This window comes from Cynocephalus volans, chromosome 11 (assembly GCF_027409185.1).
Source record: "Cynocephalus volans isolate mCynVol1 chromosome 11, mCynVol1.pri, whole genome shotgun sequence".
Lineage (NCBI taxonomy): Eukaryota > Metazoa > Chordata > Mammalia > Dermoptera > Cynocephalidae > Cynocephalus > Cynocephalus volans.
This window is the reverse complement of record NC_084470.1, coordinates 66,712,575-66,728,127: the sequence shown is the minus strand read 5'-3', so window position 1 is coordinate 66,728,127 and position 15,553 is coordinate 66,712,575. Positions and strand designations below refer to the sequence as shown.

Sequence of the window (15,553 nt, the reverse complement as noted above, 5' to 3'; positions counted from 1 at the left end):
GCACCCAGAGAGACCGGTCGTCTGTGCCTAGCAGAAACCTGGTAGACTTCCTGGGCGAGGCGGTGCTGAGCAGGGTCTTGAAGGCCCAGCTGATAGACGAGGGGTGCAGAAGACACACCCCAGCCCAGCACAGTGTGCACAGAGGGGGGAGACGTGCGTCCAGGGAGGCGGAGACTCGACAGAAACCACACACCCAGTGGGGTCGCCACTGCATGATCTAACAGCCTGGGCCAGAGCACACGGAACGGGGAGAAGTCCTGTACAGAAAGTGAAAGCTCAACAGAGATCACACACCCTGTGGTACGTGATCCACCAGCCCAGCAGAGTACAAGCTGACCAGAAAGGTGGATCCCCGGAGAAGCCCAAGACCCGAGGCAGCCACACACACAAGACACTAGAGGCCAACTGAGCAGTCACGGCGGGAGCCATACGAAATTGGCAACCACAGCAACATCCTAGTTAGTCATTAGTCTCAAACCGGTGGACTGTGAAACCCCCTGCCACAATGAATAAACACCAAAAAAAAGACACCAGAAATACAAAAAATCAAGAAAGTACACCACCAAAAGTTAATAAATCTCATACTCTAGATCCTATAGAACAAGAAGCCCTTGAAATAACTGACAAGGAATTTCGAGTGATAATTCTAAGGAAACTGAATGAGATACAAGAAAACTCAGCTAGACATCATGATGAAATGAGGAAAAGTATACAGGATCTGAAAGAGGAAATATACAAGGAAATCAATGTCCTGAAAAAAAATGTAGCAGAACTTGCTGAACTGAAGAAGTTATTCAGCGAAATAAAAAACACAACGGAGAGTTTAACCAGCAGGCTTGTCGAAGTTGAAGAGAGAACCTCTGAACTTGAAGATGGGCTGTTTGAAATAACACAAGCAGACAAAAAGAAAGAAAAAAGAATCAAGGACATGGAAGAAAATCTGAGAGAGATATCAGACAACCTCAAGCGCTCAAATATCCGAGTCATGGGTATTCCAGAAGGGGAGGAAAATGGAGATTCCATTGAAAACATATTCAACAAAATAGTGGCAGAAAACTTCCCAGGTATAGGAAAAATCACTGATCTTCAGATCCAGGAAGCTCAACGATCTCCAAACGTATTCAACCCAAAAAGTCCTTCTCCAAGACATGTCATAGTCAAATTGGCAAAACTCAGAGACAAAGAGAGAATCTTAAAAGCTGCAAGAGAGAAGCGTCAAATCACCTATAAGGGAGCCCCAATCAGGTTAACATCAGACTTTTCATCACAAACCCTAAAAGCTAGAAAGGAATGGGATGATATTTTCAAAATACTAAAAGACAAAGATTGCCAGCCAAGAATACTCTACCCTGCAAGGCTATCCTTCCGAAATGAGGGGCAAATAGTATATTTCTCAGACAAACAAAAACTGCGGGAGTTCACTACCACAAGACCACCCTTACAAGAAATCCCCAAGGGAGTACTGGGTTTGGTTCCTGAAAAATAACTACCACTGCCATAAAAACCTAAGAAAAATCTAAACCCGCTAGTACAATAAAAATGGCATTCATGAAGAGAAAACAAGCTAACAAAAACACTATCTACAACCTAAGGAACCAACAAACAAAGAAACCAAACAGTAAATCAGAAAGCAAGGAACAAAAGACACCTAAGACAACCAAACAACCAATAAAATGCTAGGAATAAATCAACACCTTTCAATAACAACTCTTAATGTTAAAGGCTTAAATTCCCCAATTAAAAGACACAGACTGGCTGACTGGATCAAAAAGCAGGACCCAACTATATGCTGCCTACATGAGACCCACCTCACCCATAAAGATTCACACAGACTAAGAGTGAAAGGATGGAAAGAGATTTACCATGCAAACAGAAAAGAAAAACGAGCTGGAGTGGCTATTCTTATATCTGACAAAATAGACTTTAAACTAAAAACCATAAAAAGTGACAATGAGGGACACTACTTAATGATAAAAGGACTGATCCATCAAGAAGACATAACAATCATAAATATGTACGCACCCAATGTTGGAGCAGCCAGATTTATAAAACAAACTCTATTAGACCTAAAGAAGGAAATAGACACTAATACCATAATAGCAGGGGACCTGAACACCCCATTGTCAATACTAGACAGATCATCTAGGCAAAGAATCAGTAGAGAAACACAAGATCTAAACAAGACTCTAGACCAATTGGAATTGGCAGATATCTACAGAACATTCCACCCAACAACCTCAGAATATTCATTCTTCTCAGCAGCACATGGATCATTCTCCAGGATAGATCACATATTAGGTCACAAATCAAGTCTCAATAAATTCAAAAAAATTGGAATTATCCCATGTATCTTCTCAGACCACAATGGATTAAAACTAGAAATTAATAACAAACAAAACTCTGGAAACTATACAAACACATGGAAATTAAACAGCATTCTACTTAATGACATATGGGTCCAAGAAGAAATCAAGCAGGAAATCAAAAAGTTTATTGAAACTAATGAAAACAATGATACATCATACCAAAACCTGTGGGATACTGCAAAAGCAGTATTGAGGGGAAAATTTATTGCATTAAATGCTCACTTCAGAAGAATGGAAAGATGGCAAGTGAACAACCTAACACTTCACCTTAAAGAACTAGAAGAACAAGAACAATCCAATCCTAAAGTTAGCAGACGGAAAGAAATCATTAAGATCAGAGCAGAACTGAATGAAATTGAAAACCAAAAAACAATTCAAAAGATCAACGAATCAAAAAGTTGGTTTTTTGAAAAGATAAATAAAATTGACAAACCATTAGCATGGCTAACAAAAAAAAGAAGAGAGAAGACTCAAATAACAAAAATTAGAAATGAAAAAGGTGATATTACAACTGATTCATCTGAAATACAAGGAATCATTCGAGACTACTATAAACAACTATACGCCAACAAATTTGAAAATCTGGAGGAAATGGATAAATTTCTGGACACACACAAGCTCCCAAAACTGAACCGTGAAGACGTAGAAAATTTGAACAGACCAATAACAATAAAGGAGATTGAAGCTGTTATCAGAAGGCTCCCAACAAAGAAAAGCCCAGGACCAGATGGATTCACAGCAGAATTTAACCAAACATTCAAAGAGGAATTGACACCGATTCTTTACAAACTATTCCAAAAGATTGAAACGGACGCAAATCTCCCAAACTCATTCTATGAAGCAAACATCATCCTGATACCAAAACCAGGTAAAGATATAACCAAAAAAGAAAACTACAGGCCGATATCCTTGATGAATATAGATGCAAAAATCCTCACTAAAATACTAGCAAACAGAATACAGCAACACATACGAAAAATTATTCATCACGATCAAGTGGGATTCATCCCAGGGATGCAAGGTTGGTTCAACATACGCAAATCAATAAATGTGATACACCATATTAATAAACTCAAACACAAGGACCATATGATCATCTCTATAGATGCTGAAAAAGCATTTGATAAAGTTCAGCACTCATTCATGACAAAGACCCTCTATAAGTTAGGTATAGAGGGAAAGTATCTCAACATAATTAAAGCCATATATGCCAAACCCACTGCCAATATCATCCTGAATGGGGAAAAGCTGAAAGCTTTTCCTTTAAGAACAGGCACTAGACAAGGATGCCCACTCTCACCACTCCTATTCAACATAGTGTTGGAAGTACTAGCCAGAGCAATCAGAGAAGAGAAGGAAATAAAGGGCATCCAGATTGGAAAAGATGAAGTCAAACTGTCCCTGTTTGCAGATGACATGATCCTATATTTCGAACAGCCTAAAACCTCTACAAAAAAACTGTTGGAATTGATAAATGATTTCAGCACAGTAGCAGGATACAAAATCAACACACAAAAATCAGTAGCATTTCTTTTCTCCAATAGTGAACATGCAGAAGGAGAAATCAAGAAAGCCTGCCCATTTACAATAGCCACCAAAAAAATAAAATACTTAGGAATTGAGTTAACCAAGGAGGTGAAAAATCTCTATAATGAGAACTACAAACCACTGCTGAGAGAAATTAGAGAGGATACAAGAAGATGGAAAGATATTCCATGCTCTTGGATTGGAAGAATCAACATAGTGAAAATGTCCATACTACCCAAAGTGATATACAAATTCAATGCAATCCCCATCAAAATTCCAAAGACATTTTTCTCAGAAATGGAAAAAACTATTCAGACATTTACATGGAACAATAAAAGACCACGAATAGCCAAAGCAATGCTCAGCAAAAAAAATAAAGCTGGAGGCATAACACTACCTGACTTTAAGCTATACTACAAAGCTATAATAACCAAAACAGTATGGTACTGGCATAAAAACAGACACACTGACCAATGGAATAGAATAGAGAATCCAGAAATCAACCCACACACTTACTGCCATCTGATCTTTGACAAAGGCACCAAGCCTATTCACTGGGGAAGGGACTGCCTCTTCAGCAAGTGGTGCTGGGATAACTGGATATCGATATGCAGGAGAATGAAACTAGATCCATACCTCTCACCGTATACTAAAATCAACTCAAAATGGATTAAGGATTTAAATATACACCCTGAGACAATAAAACTTCTTAAAGAAAACATAGGAGAAACACTTCAGGAAATAGGACTGGGCACAGACTTCATGAATACAACCCCAAAAGCACGGGCAACCAAAGGAAAAATAAACAAATGGGATTATATCAAACTAAAAAGCTTCTGCACAGCAAAAGAAACAATTAAAAGAGTTAAAAGACAACCAACAGAGTGGGAGAAAATATTTGCAAAATATACATCTGACAAAGGATTAATATCCAGAATATATAAGGAACTCAAACAACTTTACAAGAAGAAAACAAGCAACCCAATTAAAAAATGGGCAAAAGAGCTAAGTAGGCATTTCTCTAAGGAAGATATACACTAAAGAGCCTTCCCTGAAGTCCCCACCTAACAACTGCTTATATGTCATTGGCCATTCTGAATTGCAAGGGAGTCTAGGAAAAGTGGTGTCTTAGCTGGACATATTGATATCTAGAGTAAAATTGGAGTCCTAAGGCAGAAGGAGTTAATTGATATTGGGTCAATTAGCAGCTTCTGCTACAGTCATGCTAAATTCGGGATGTCTACTAGACATCCAAGTAGAAGAGCTGGGAAAGCAGAGTAATATATCCTTGATATATAATATCTCACTGACCCTTCCTTCATATTGTTTTATTCTTATTCTTATTTTTAATTTTAATGTATACAATGGCTTTCACAGACCTAATAGATATTGTAAACTCAGTTCCCCTAATTCTGTTTTCCCTCTTAAGGTTTTAATTTTCCCAAATCCAGATTATTCTCCTATAGGAAGTCACTTAACTTATATAGTTGGAGTGAGACTATTCCTCTTAAATTTCATACGTTTTTCTTTTAATTTTTTTTTTTTAGCCATGGCCTGAAGATGCTCTTGAACTTGTAGCTGTGAAATTCTTAGAAACACTGGAGCTTACTGAAGGTGAACGACGAGAGATAGTTCCAATTTGTAAACATTTTCACACCTCCATTATGGATCTTTCAGAAAGGTTAATATTAATAAGTTTTAAAATAACAACAATGCTTTATATTTTAAAGCATCTCTTTCTGTGAAAGTCCAAAATTTTAATCAATGATTTCTATGTCTTCTAAATCTTTCTGATTACTTAATTAATTAAGACCTTCAGCCTGCAGGTAGGAGAAAGCTACTTGATCTAGCTTTAAAAGGGTGTGGGGTGACAATAGAAATAGATACAGGGGTGTCTCACAAAGCTTAAGCGAAAGAATACAGCTGGATCTCAGAAGTGACTAGAAGCAGTAGTTAGAAAGCCATCAGAAACCCAGAAATGTTTTTTCTCTGTTTTTCATCCCGGCTTCTCTCTGGGCATTCACTTTCTTCTTTCTCTTTGTAGACTGAAGTTTTTACTTTCCAGTGCATTTGGAGGAAACTGGCTGGCTCTCAGCTGTCAAGTTTCTTTTTGCAGTTCCAGCTATAGTCAGACTAACTGGCTATTTTCAGCTCCCTATTCCAGTTTTATTCTAAAATGTGATTAGCCTAGCTTTTGTCCAGTGCTGAACCCCAGTCTGATCAGCTACAGTTAGGGTGGCAGTTTTCATAGAACAAACATTGCTACTGGGGCAATGGAAGTTCTCAAAGAAGGGAAACTGGTTGGTGGACTGTAGATGCCTCCAAAGTATCTGTTTTACCTCTGTTCACCTCTGAGATCCTCATTTCAAAGGTGTAAAACCTAAGTGTTCATGGTATGTTGCCTACCGAGAGTCATATGGCCAACCAGCATGGTTGGCTTGGACAATGGCACCAAGTAGTGGGGCTGTAGTCCACATACTTGCCACAAAACATTGCTTCCGTTGTTTCCATGTGTATGCGTAGTAGTCTTTACTTATGGTCATATCCCATCCAGCCGACAAGCGACTTACTTATTGTGCAAGGAATGATGACTCATGCTTACTGTTCTATCTGCAATCCTCTTTCCTATTGTATTTGTCTAGTTTACACAACATCTTGCGTCCCTTACAAGGTTAAATCCTCCTGGCTTATGAAACATGTAAAAAAGCGCATACCTTCCTTGTTGTAGTTCATCTTCATTGATTTGTGCTTTTTAAACATGTCATTGCTATTTGCTATTTTGCAGACAAGATGTGAGGATGTGAATATGTGTAAAATTCTGGTCTTATAAAGTTCAAGTTCTTGGCAGCTTCTACATATGAGTTAACCTTTATTCTTAAATGTTTGTTGTTACTGCTATGTTGAATTTACCTCTTTGTGAAATCCATTACTTATAGTAAGATATGTTATCCACCTCTCTTTTAGGTTCTTGCATGAGTTAGGACGTCATAACTATGTTACTGCTACTTCTTACCTTGAACTTATTGGCTCATTTCGACAGCTTTTGACTAAGAAGCGACAAGCTGTCATGGAAGCAAAACAACGATACGTGAATGGGCTTGACAAATTAGCTTTTGCTGAGTCTCAGGTAAATTTGATTAACTGCTCAAAATGGCAATATATACCAGGAAATATAAGAAATAATAATAACAAGAGCTACAATTTATTGAGAATATGTTATATGCCAGGCTCTGTTATGTACTTCACATGCATTCCTTTAATTATTCCTCATAACAACTCCATGAGGTAGACACTTTCATGATTTTCACTTTACAGATGAATGCAACAAATTTTAGAGGAGCTCAATAAGTTGCTCAGAACACACAGACTCAAATACATCCTGTTTTATTTTTAATTAATTTTTGGCATTTGAGAGAATTTAATGTCTGGATTGACTTTTTATTGTAACAGCTGGTTAAATATAAGATTTAGGATTTTTTAAGTGAGTCAACTGCTAGTAATACTTATTAGTGTTAGTTCAGTATAAGTAGTAGAGGTTTGGTTAATTCATCTTTGCATTGTATCCGTAAACCTAGCATAATAGGGATACCTAAGATGCCACCTTCTTTTCTATCTGCATTTCTTCCATGGCAACTGCATTCTCCAATTGCCCTGTCATATACTCAAGGAAGGTAAAGTCTTTTGTGAAGAACACTGGCCACACTCTCATGGTTTTGTTTATAATGCAAAGAACTGGAAGAAAAGCTAATGTTTTCTGCCCTAATAATTTATGATACATTTAAATTTCTATTTTCTATATTTGGTTTCATTAGCTGTTATAGCAATGGAAACTTAATAACAAACTGTCTGTTTAGGTTGGCGAAATGCAATTGGAGCTTGTTCAATTACAGCCCAAATTGGAGGAAGCTAAAATTGAAAATGCACATATGATGCAGGTAGAGTATCCTGAATGTTTTAAAATTGCTATTAAAGGACAATTGAAATATGTAAAATTAGCCTTGAAAATAAGCCTTAATTTTTTAGGCCACTTTTTTCTAGGGACTTTACCCTTTTCTACTGACTTGCTAAGGGAGGTATGAAACCCATTTCCAAATTAGATCACAAGTATTTGCATTTCTCCTCATTTTATCCTAAACCCTCCTATCCTTCAAAATGATGTGTTGAATTCTGTAATTTTCAAAAATTTTTTTTGCCTCTAGGATTGAGAAAGCAACAGGATGTTTGAGAAATTGTCTTTATCTTTTCTTTAGATTATTGAGATAGAATCTGCAGAAGTAGAAGCAAAAAGAAAGTTCGTGAAATTAGATGAAGAGATAGCCAGTGGGAAGGCTGAAGAAGCCCAAGCTCTGAAGAATGAGTGTGAAAGTGACCTAGCTGAGGCGATTCCAGCCTTGGAAGCAGCTCTATCTGCACTGGATACGCTTAAGGCAAGTGTTTGAGTTAGCTACCTTGTGTTTCATGAACAAAGTAAAACCGTGTACAGGTACTTGGTTTATTAGGTGTGGTTCAATTTCAGTGCATGGTAGTATATTATCTTTGTCCAGTCCAGTGAAACTTGCCTCTTAACAGTTGTTCTTTGATATACTGATATTTTTATATTTTTGCTTTTCAAATATTATCTGTAATTTTTATTCAGGATATTTCAGTAGCAATGGGACAGTCTCCAAGAGGCCAAAGTGGTTCTGTACGTGGACCAGGAGGCATATGTTAATTAGTATGAAGCTTTCCTTTTGCAGCCTTCTGGACATGCATTCATAGAAAAACAAAGGTCATTTCCAATACAGCTATGAGTGGCAACTGTCTTTACTGTGTTGTGTATGACTTTTTACAGGGTCTTCAGGCAACGCTAGAACAACCTCACCAAACAGAGCAGGAGAGATAGCATCTATTGACTAGGGAGACCTAGTGCAGTATGGTGGCTCAGGATATTCAGACCCCATTCTTTGCCCCTTTTTCTTAATCAATGCCGTAACTTTCTTGTAAGAGACCTGACAAGACTGTGAACTCAACCTACGGGTAATTCAACATCTTGCAAGATCAGACTCTATCTGATTTTCAGTTATATCATCCCTGTAGTTATGACAAGAGATTTTAGGGGATTTATAGAAACTTCCTAGAGCTCTCAGTGTGCCAGGAACCAGGAATTTAAAACCCTGAGCTTATTATTTTCTTTCTTCTTGCTCTCTGGCACATTTAAAAGCCATATGCTACCCCATGATCTTTCTTCATTCTCTCCTTAGAGGTTTATCACAGCAGCCATTCAGTTTGACAAAGCCTTGTTTTTAAAAGGCACTCCATTTGAGGCAACCATGAGCATTTATTCAAGTAACTGTTTTATCACTGTATTCTATGAACTTTCAGTATTCTGTTCTCTGATATAGGATTCTTGATGCCTTCAAACCCCACTAGGTCATTAATTTTAGGTTTCCCTTTCTTCTAGAGTCTGTTGCTTATACCCTTCCTGGTATCAAATACTGTATTATATGAGTTAGGGTTCAGTTGCAGAGAAGTGAGTTGACTCTATTCAGTATAATCAGACAAGGATTCTTTAGGGAATTTTATAAATGGATTACAGAATTGTTGGATGAAGTAAAGAAACAGATCTTAGGATGAGCTGTCAGGAATGACTCACAAAGCCAGAATTCCAAAATGATCTACAGGAGGAGCTGCCCCTCTGAGTAAGAAGCCTGCAGGGCCTTCTTTGAGAGCCAAATTGCCTCTACTATAATCCATATTAGCAAAAATGGATGCCTCACACCTTGCTACTCTCCCATTTATTGTCTGAATACTGGTATCACTCAAGTGATTTATAGTGAAACCTGATTCCCACCCAGAACTCTGGTTGCATGGGAAGCTAAGATATACATATAGTTGTTAGCTTTCCAGCATTTGTACCATTTTAAGGAATGGAATGTCAGAAGGTTATTGCACTGGGTAATAAGTAAGTAAATCTACAGTATCTGCCATAACCATATATACCTTTTTAGAAAATAAGTTTGGAATTGGTACCTACCTCTTCTTTCATTTTCTTCAATAAAACTAGTATTGTATACAAGCAAATATAGAATTAAGCCTTTTCTGAATTAGGGTTCTTAACCTGGATTCTACATATGGACTTGGTATGTAATTGTATATATGCAAAAATATATTTTCTGGAGGGTTTATAGCTGTCATCATACTCTCATAAAAATTTATGAACCCTCAAACATTTGAGAGACATTAGTCTTTTATTATTATTATTATTCAAACATAGTTGCTTGTACATATCTGTGTGGTACAGCATTGAATATCAGTACCAGTGTGCAATATGTGATGTTCAAATCAGGATAATTAGTATATTCATCATTATACAGTATAATCGATTTTCATGGCCCTTTACCAATTCCTCCCTTTCCCCCTTTCCTCTTCCCCTTTTCCACCCCCAGCAACCTCAGGAGAACCATTAGTCTTAATCTGTGCTAAATACTCTTTTGCTAATTCTTTCATAACCATGCAAAGCAAAAAAATTATAATTTCAAATGATAAGGGATGCTTATATTCTTCAACATTACTTTTAAAACTCTATTTAAAAATAAGCTATTGTGAAATAAATAAATAAATAAATAAAATTATTGTGAAGATGTCTTGTTTTCTTTTGATTTAGCCAGCTGATATTACAATTGTGAAATCAATGAAAAATCCTCCTTCTGGTGTTAAACTAGTTATGGCTGCTATTTGTGTCATGAAAGATATAAAACCAGAGAAAATTTCAGATCCTTCAGGAACAGGAGGCAAGGTAATAACTGAACATAGATTTAAATCATATTCATGAATGTACAGAACTTGTTTGCAGCAATCCTTATCAAATTAAATGTCAACAGAACTCAATCCAGAGAAGAAACACTTTTCCAGATTAAATGGATTCAGAATAAACTATGGAAAACACTATCTGTATATATTCTGTGGTAAAGCTAAGGAAGTACTGTGTCAGAAAAATGTGATTCCAAATGCTTCCATCTCCTTTTCTGTGTATGTGGGACTCCCCACTATCATGGGGTTGGAATGAATGCACACTAAGATACCTGCATTTTTCTAGCTAAGATCCTTGAGAATGTGATACATAACATATAGATGTTGTTTCTGAGCATTCAAAAAATTCTACTGAGTTAAGCAGTTTAGTGAAGTTGCTAAAAGCATGTGCTCTGGAGCCAGAATGTCTGTATTTAGAAATCCTGACCCTGCTGGCAGTGTGACCTTGGATAAGGTGCTTAACCTCTGTGGGATTCTGTAAAAAGAGGATAATTATAGTACCTATCTCACAAAGTTAATGTGAGGATTAGATAGTTAATACATCTACCTACTGTTCTTATGTATAAAACCTCACAAGCAGGAAGTTCACAAAAACATTAGCTATTATTTTTACAATTATTATTCAAGGCTAAATCCCTTACAAAGGAAGGCATAGTATTCATCCTAAACTAAATTTACAGACTTATTTTCTTTCCAGGTTTTTACTACACCTGGGTTTGAAATCCAGAGTTGGAGAATTGAGTTTTTTTTTTTCTTTCCATTCTATCCTTTGTTTAGATAATAAAGAAGATAAATAGGCTCTTATCTTATCAAGTTATTCTCATTTACACATACACACACATGCACATACACACACATTCACATACACACACACTTCTGTCAGTTTTCTGGAAGGGAAAAATAATGTTCTGATAGTTACTCAACGTATTTTACCAGCATAAGTAGCATGTGCTTTATCCTATAACTGGCAGAGTAATGTGTAGTTTTTGGCTTTCTGTTTTTTCTTCTATTTCCCTTGGAGAGCCTAGGTAGGTGAGGAGGTTGTGTTTAAGAAAAATGTTTACTGCTTTTCTTGTTTTAAAGAGTTAAAGAATAATGGAAAATAAAAGTTGAAGTAATAAAAATTTATTTTTTATGTAAAATTGTGATGGTGTTTATGCTAGTTGCTTTTCTTAAATTAAAAAAAAATCACACTATTTTCCTTTCAATGTTTAATTTTTTGTTCAGTCTATAAGTTCATGTTTATATTTAATATGTTTCACATATTTAACATGTACTTGGAGAGAGGAGTCTTAATTTCCAAGAAGATGTAAGTTCATATTTTGAAAATATGTGAACAGTTTCTCTGGATAATATATCTTAAACTTCAAGAAGAAAATTTTACATCGAGCATCTTTAATTGTACATTTGATGTTTCCTTAAATTTTATTTATAGATATTGGATTACTGGGGACCTAGCAAAAAGCTTCTGGGCGATATGAATTTCTTAAGAGATTTGAAAGAATATGACAAAGACAACATTCCAGTGAGTTGCATGGGATTTTTTTCTACAAATGTGGCTTTGCTAAGTTGCAAAAGATCTTTAATATTATGCAGTGTTTTATAGAACATAAGGAGATAGTCCATTTTTAGGATTAAGATAAAAGAATATTACATGTATTAATGACTGTATTATGAATTCTTGTAATGTGTAAAACCACTTTTCTTTCAGATAATTAGAAAGTTATTTAATAAGTTACTGTTTTAGTGTATGATGACTTGAAAGAATCATCTGTCTTCTTGTAATAAGTAGTTTATTAGGAAATCTGATACACAAATTTACATGAGATTAAAAAAAGTACAGTGTATTCTTTCCCATTAAAACTCTTATTTATTTATTAATGTTTAACTGTTCTTTTTCGTTGTTTCCATTTGTTCTCTCAACCTGCAAGAGTTTTTAAAATAATTTTGGAGGGAATATTTTAACTCAATATCTGTAATAAATTTGCATATTTTGCTCACAAATATAACTTTTTTTGCTACAGTCATATTTAAATTATCTCAAAATACTGATTTTGGCTTTTAAAGACTATATAACTTTTTTATACAAATGTTTTTATTGTATATGATTATTTTTCCCTCTTGTGATTATGTGATATATGTTGAAATTTAAAAATCTAAATCTTTGTTGTATAGGTGACTGTTATGCAGAAAATTCGTGGTGAATACTTAACAAACCCTGAATTTGACCCCCCTAAAGTTGCTAAAGCTTCTTCTGCAGCTGAGGGTCTGTGTAAGTGGATCATGGCTATGGAAGTGTATGACAGAGTTGCAAAGGTATTTTGAAGATTAATACATACATTTTCTACTAAAATATTCCCAGAAATTAAAATCCATGCATATGTTTACGAGTTAAGATTTCTTAAAGTGATTCCAGGGAGAATTTGTTCTGCGGTAGCATAATAATTAGATATTGATTGTGTACCTGGTAGATTAAGAGAATATGTGTGTTTGATATAACCTGGTTGGAGCTGTGTGGGTGGTAGTGCTGCAGGAACAGGGATAACCAGTGAAATTGGCCAGACTAATTTACAGCTATAGAGACCTGGGGAAAAGAAGAATTAGGGTTTGATGAAGGGAGAACAGGAGCAAAGAAAAATTTAAAACATCAAGGACAAAGTGGCAGATTAAAAAGTTGATTTAAAAGATCAGAAGTAAGAAAATTCAGTGAGTTAAGAGGCAGAGCATGAGAAGATCCTCTGAAGTAATGGCATGCATTTTTAGGGAACCTTTTAAGGAGTACCCTCTGGGACCAAATCCCTGAGAGAGCAAAGAATGGTTAAGGGCATTTTGTAAATTTGGCTAGCAAAGAACCAGGGAAACATAAACCTTGCCCTCTGTAGTTTGCAAAATACTACCCAGGGAAGCAGAAAATATAAATAAAAAGGCAGATGAAAATACATGTGTTTAGTACAAGCTCAGAGGATAGAGTGAATGATCAGGCTGTAACAATTGAGAAGATATTCCTAAATGAGATAGAACACATTCCTGTAGAGAGGTAGGGGCTTTGTTAGTTTCAGAGCAGAAGACCTGTATAAACCTGTTAAAGAAATAAATTCATTTTATTTAGGATGTCCTTCCATTGAACATCTTGTCCCCGCCACACAGTAGTCTCATATCAGGTCTGCTAGTTCTCAACTCAGCTAATTTCCACATATCCCACAGGGCATGTGAAATCTTCTGGATCCTTTCTACAAAGCAGAGAAACCAAGGCACTCAGGCTCTTTCCTATCTACCTTCTCTACACCTCCACTTGCCATTTTTATTCTGATGCAGCTGCTCCATGTTGATCCAGAAGGGTGGAAGGAAGCTATCCAGAAATGTCTCCTGTGAAGTTGAAAGTAGAAAAGAGAGTTTTCCTCTTTCTGTCTATGTACTTATTTAATACATTCATCTTTCAGGATTTCATCCCAGAGGACAGAAAGCAGGATATTTGGAGTCTTAAGTCTACCCTCTTTCTAACTGGCACAGACTCTCTTTGGTCATCTTCTAAGTTCCTTATACCAATGGCCCAAATTCATTCTTGATATGTTAATGAGCATAACAAAATAACACCTTTAGAAAATCCTCTTTCTCTCAACAAAGTATGGCTTTTCAATATTTGTTTAGGAAATTTTTTAATTCAATTTTGAAACTGAACATCAAGTTTTCTTTTTTTGTATTTCTGTGATCACAGTCATTCCCTACATATGTATGCCTTGGGCTGACTGGGAAGAAGATCACAGACGTGGAAAGGAAAAAAGGAACATCAAAACCAAAAATATAGTTATGCATTTTAAACACTTATTTCTGTTACACGTTCTCTGTTTTTTGGCAATAGTTGAGTGGTAACTTCTCATTATTTTTGAGACATTTTGCTATGTATGAGGGTACTTCAAAAAGTTCAGGGAAAGATTCATATTATCTTTCAATTTTATTTTTCTGTGAACTTTTTGAAGCGCCCTTGTGTTGTGACATTTTTTGCTGACAGTTTGCTAGTCCAGATAATTTATATATTTTAGAAATATATAGGTATATTTTACTTTATTTGTGTGTAAAAATATAAATTTAAGGCAAAATGTTTATTTTGTGCAACATTATTATAATGTATTTCTAATCCATAATATCTATAAAGGAATTCTATAGATGTCCGTTTTACATAGCATGCATCACATCTGCACATATTGTTTCTTAGGTAGTGGCTCCTAAGAAAGCTCGCTTGTTAGAAGCTCAGAAGTCCTTAGCTGAAACAATGGAGCTTTTGAATGAGAAGAGAGCAGAATTGGCAGAAGTAGAACATCATTTGGAAAATTTACAGAAGACATTTCTTGAAAAAACAGAGGAAAAAGCTGCTTTAGAAGACCAGGTGGAACTCTGTGCTAAGAAACTTGAAAGAGCCTCACAACTAATTGGAGGACTGGGTGGAGAAAAATCAAGGTCAGATTTCTATTCATTTTAACAAGATTTAAAAATATCAGGCTTGAATATGTGACCGTCTGGGTATTTGTTATTGTCTAGCTCTACGACTTTGCCAGTTGTTGGGCTCTTTTACCTGCTGGTAATCCTGCACCAACTGGGTCGATTGTTGAGGTAAGGCTGGGTCTGGAGCCCACAGACCCCTCAAGCCTGTTCACAGACTGGGTCACAAACCCTTCACATGCCAGGCTGGGTCCCCAGAACCCTCACACACCAGGCTGGGTCACCAGACCCCTTACATGCAGGTCTCTGAGCTAGGTAGCTGGCCAAAAGGTTCTTGGAGCCATAGGTTGGAAAGCATGGTTGCGCTGACGGCGGCTACCCCAGGCAGTAAACACGAGCCAAGTTGGCGGCACCTTGCAGGCACACTTACACAC

General features: G+C 36.4%; 1 protein-coding gene across 1 annotated transcript in view; it reads left to right on the top strand.

Annotated features, from left to right (window-relative positions):
* Positions 1-15,553, top strand: part of DNAH12 (dynein axonemal heavy chain 12) — a 248,469-nt gene that overhangs the window by 143,648 nt on the left and 89,268 nt on the right. The window contains exons 45-52 of the mRNA XM_063113846.1: positions 5,441-5,574; positions 6,858-7,020; positions 7,748-7,828; positions 8,144-8,320; positions 10,537-10,668; positions 12,118-12,207; positions 12,858-12,998; positions 14,896-15,137. Coding sequence (XP_062969916.1) covers positions 5,441-5,574; positions 6,858-7,020; positions 7,748-7,828; positions 8,144-8,320; positions 10,537-10,668; positions 12,118-12,207; positions 12,858-12,998; positions 14,896-15,137 — 1,160 coding nt within the window. The remainder of the gene's footprint in view (positions 1-5,440; positions 5,575-6,857; positions 7,021-7,747; positions 7,829-8,143; positions 8,321-10,536; positions 10,669-12,117; positions 12,208-12,857; positions 12,999-14,895; positions 15,138-15,553) is intronic.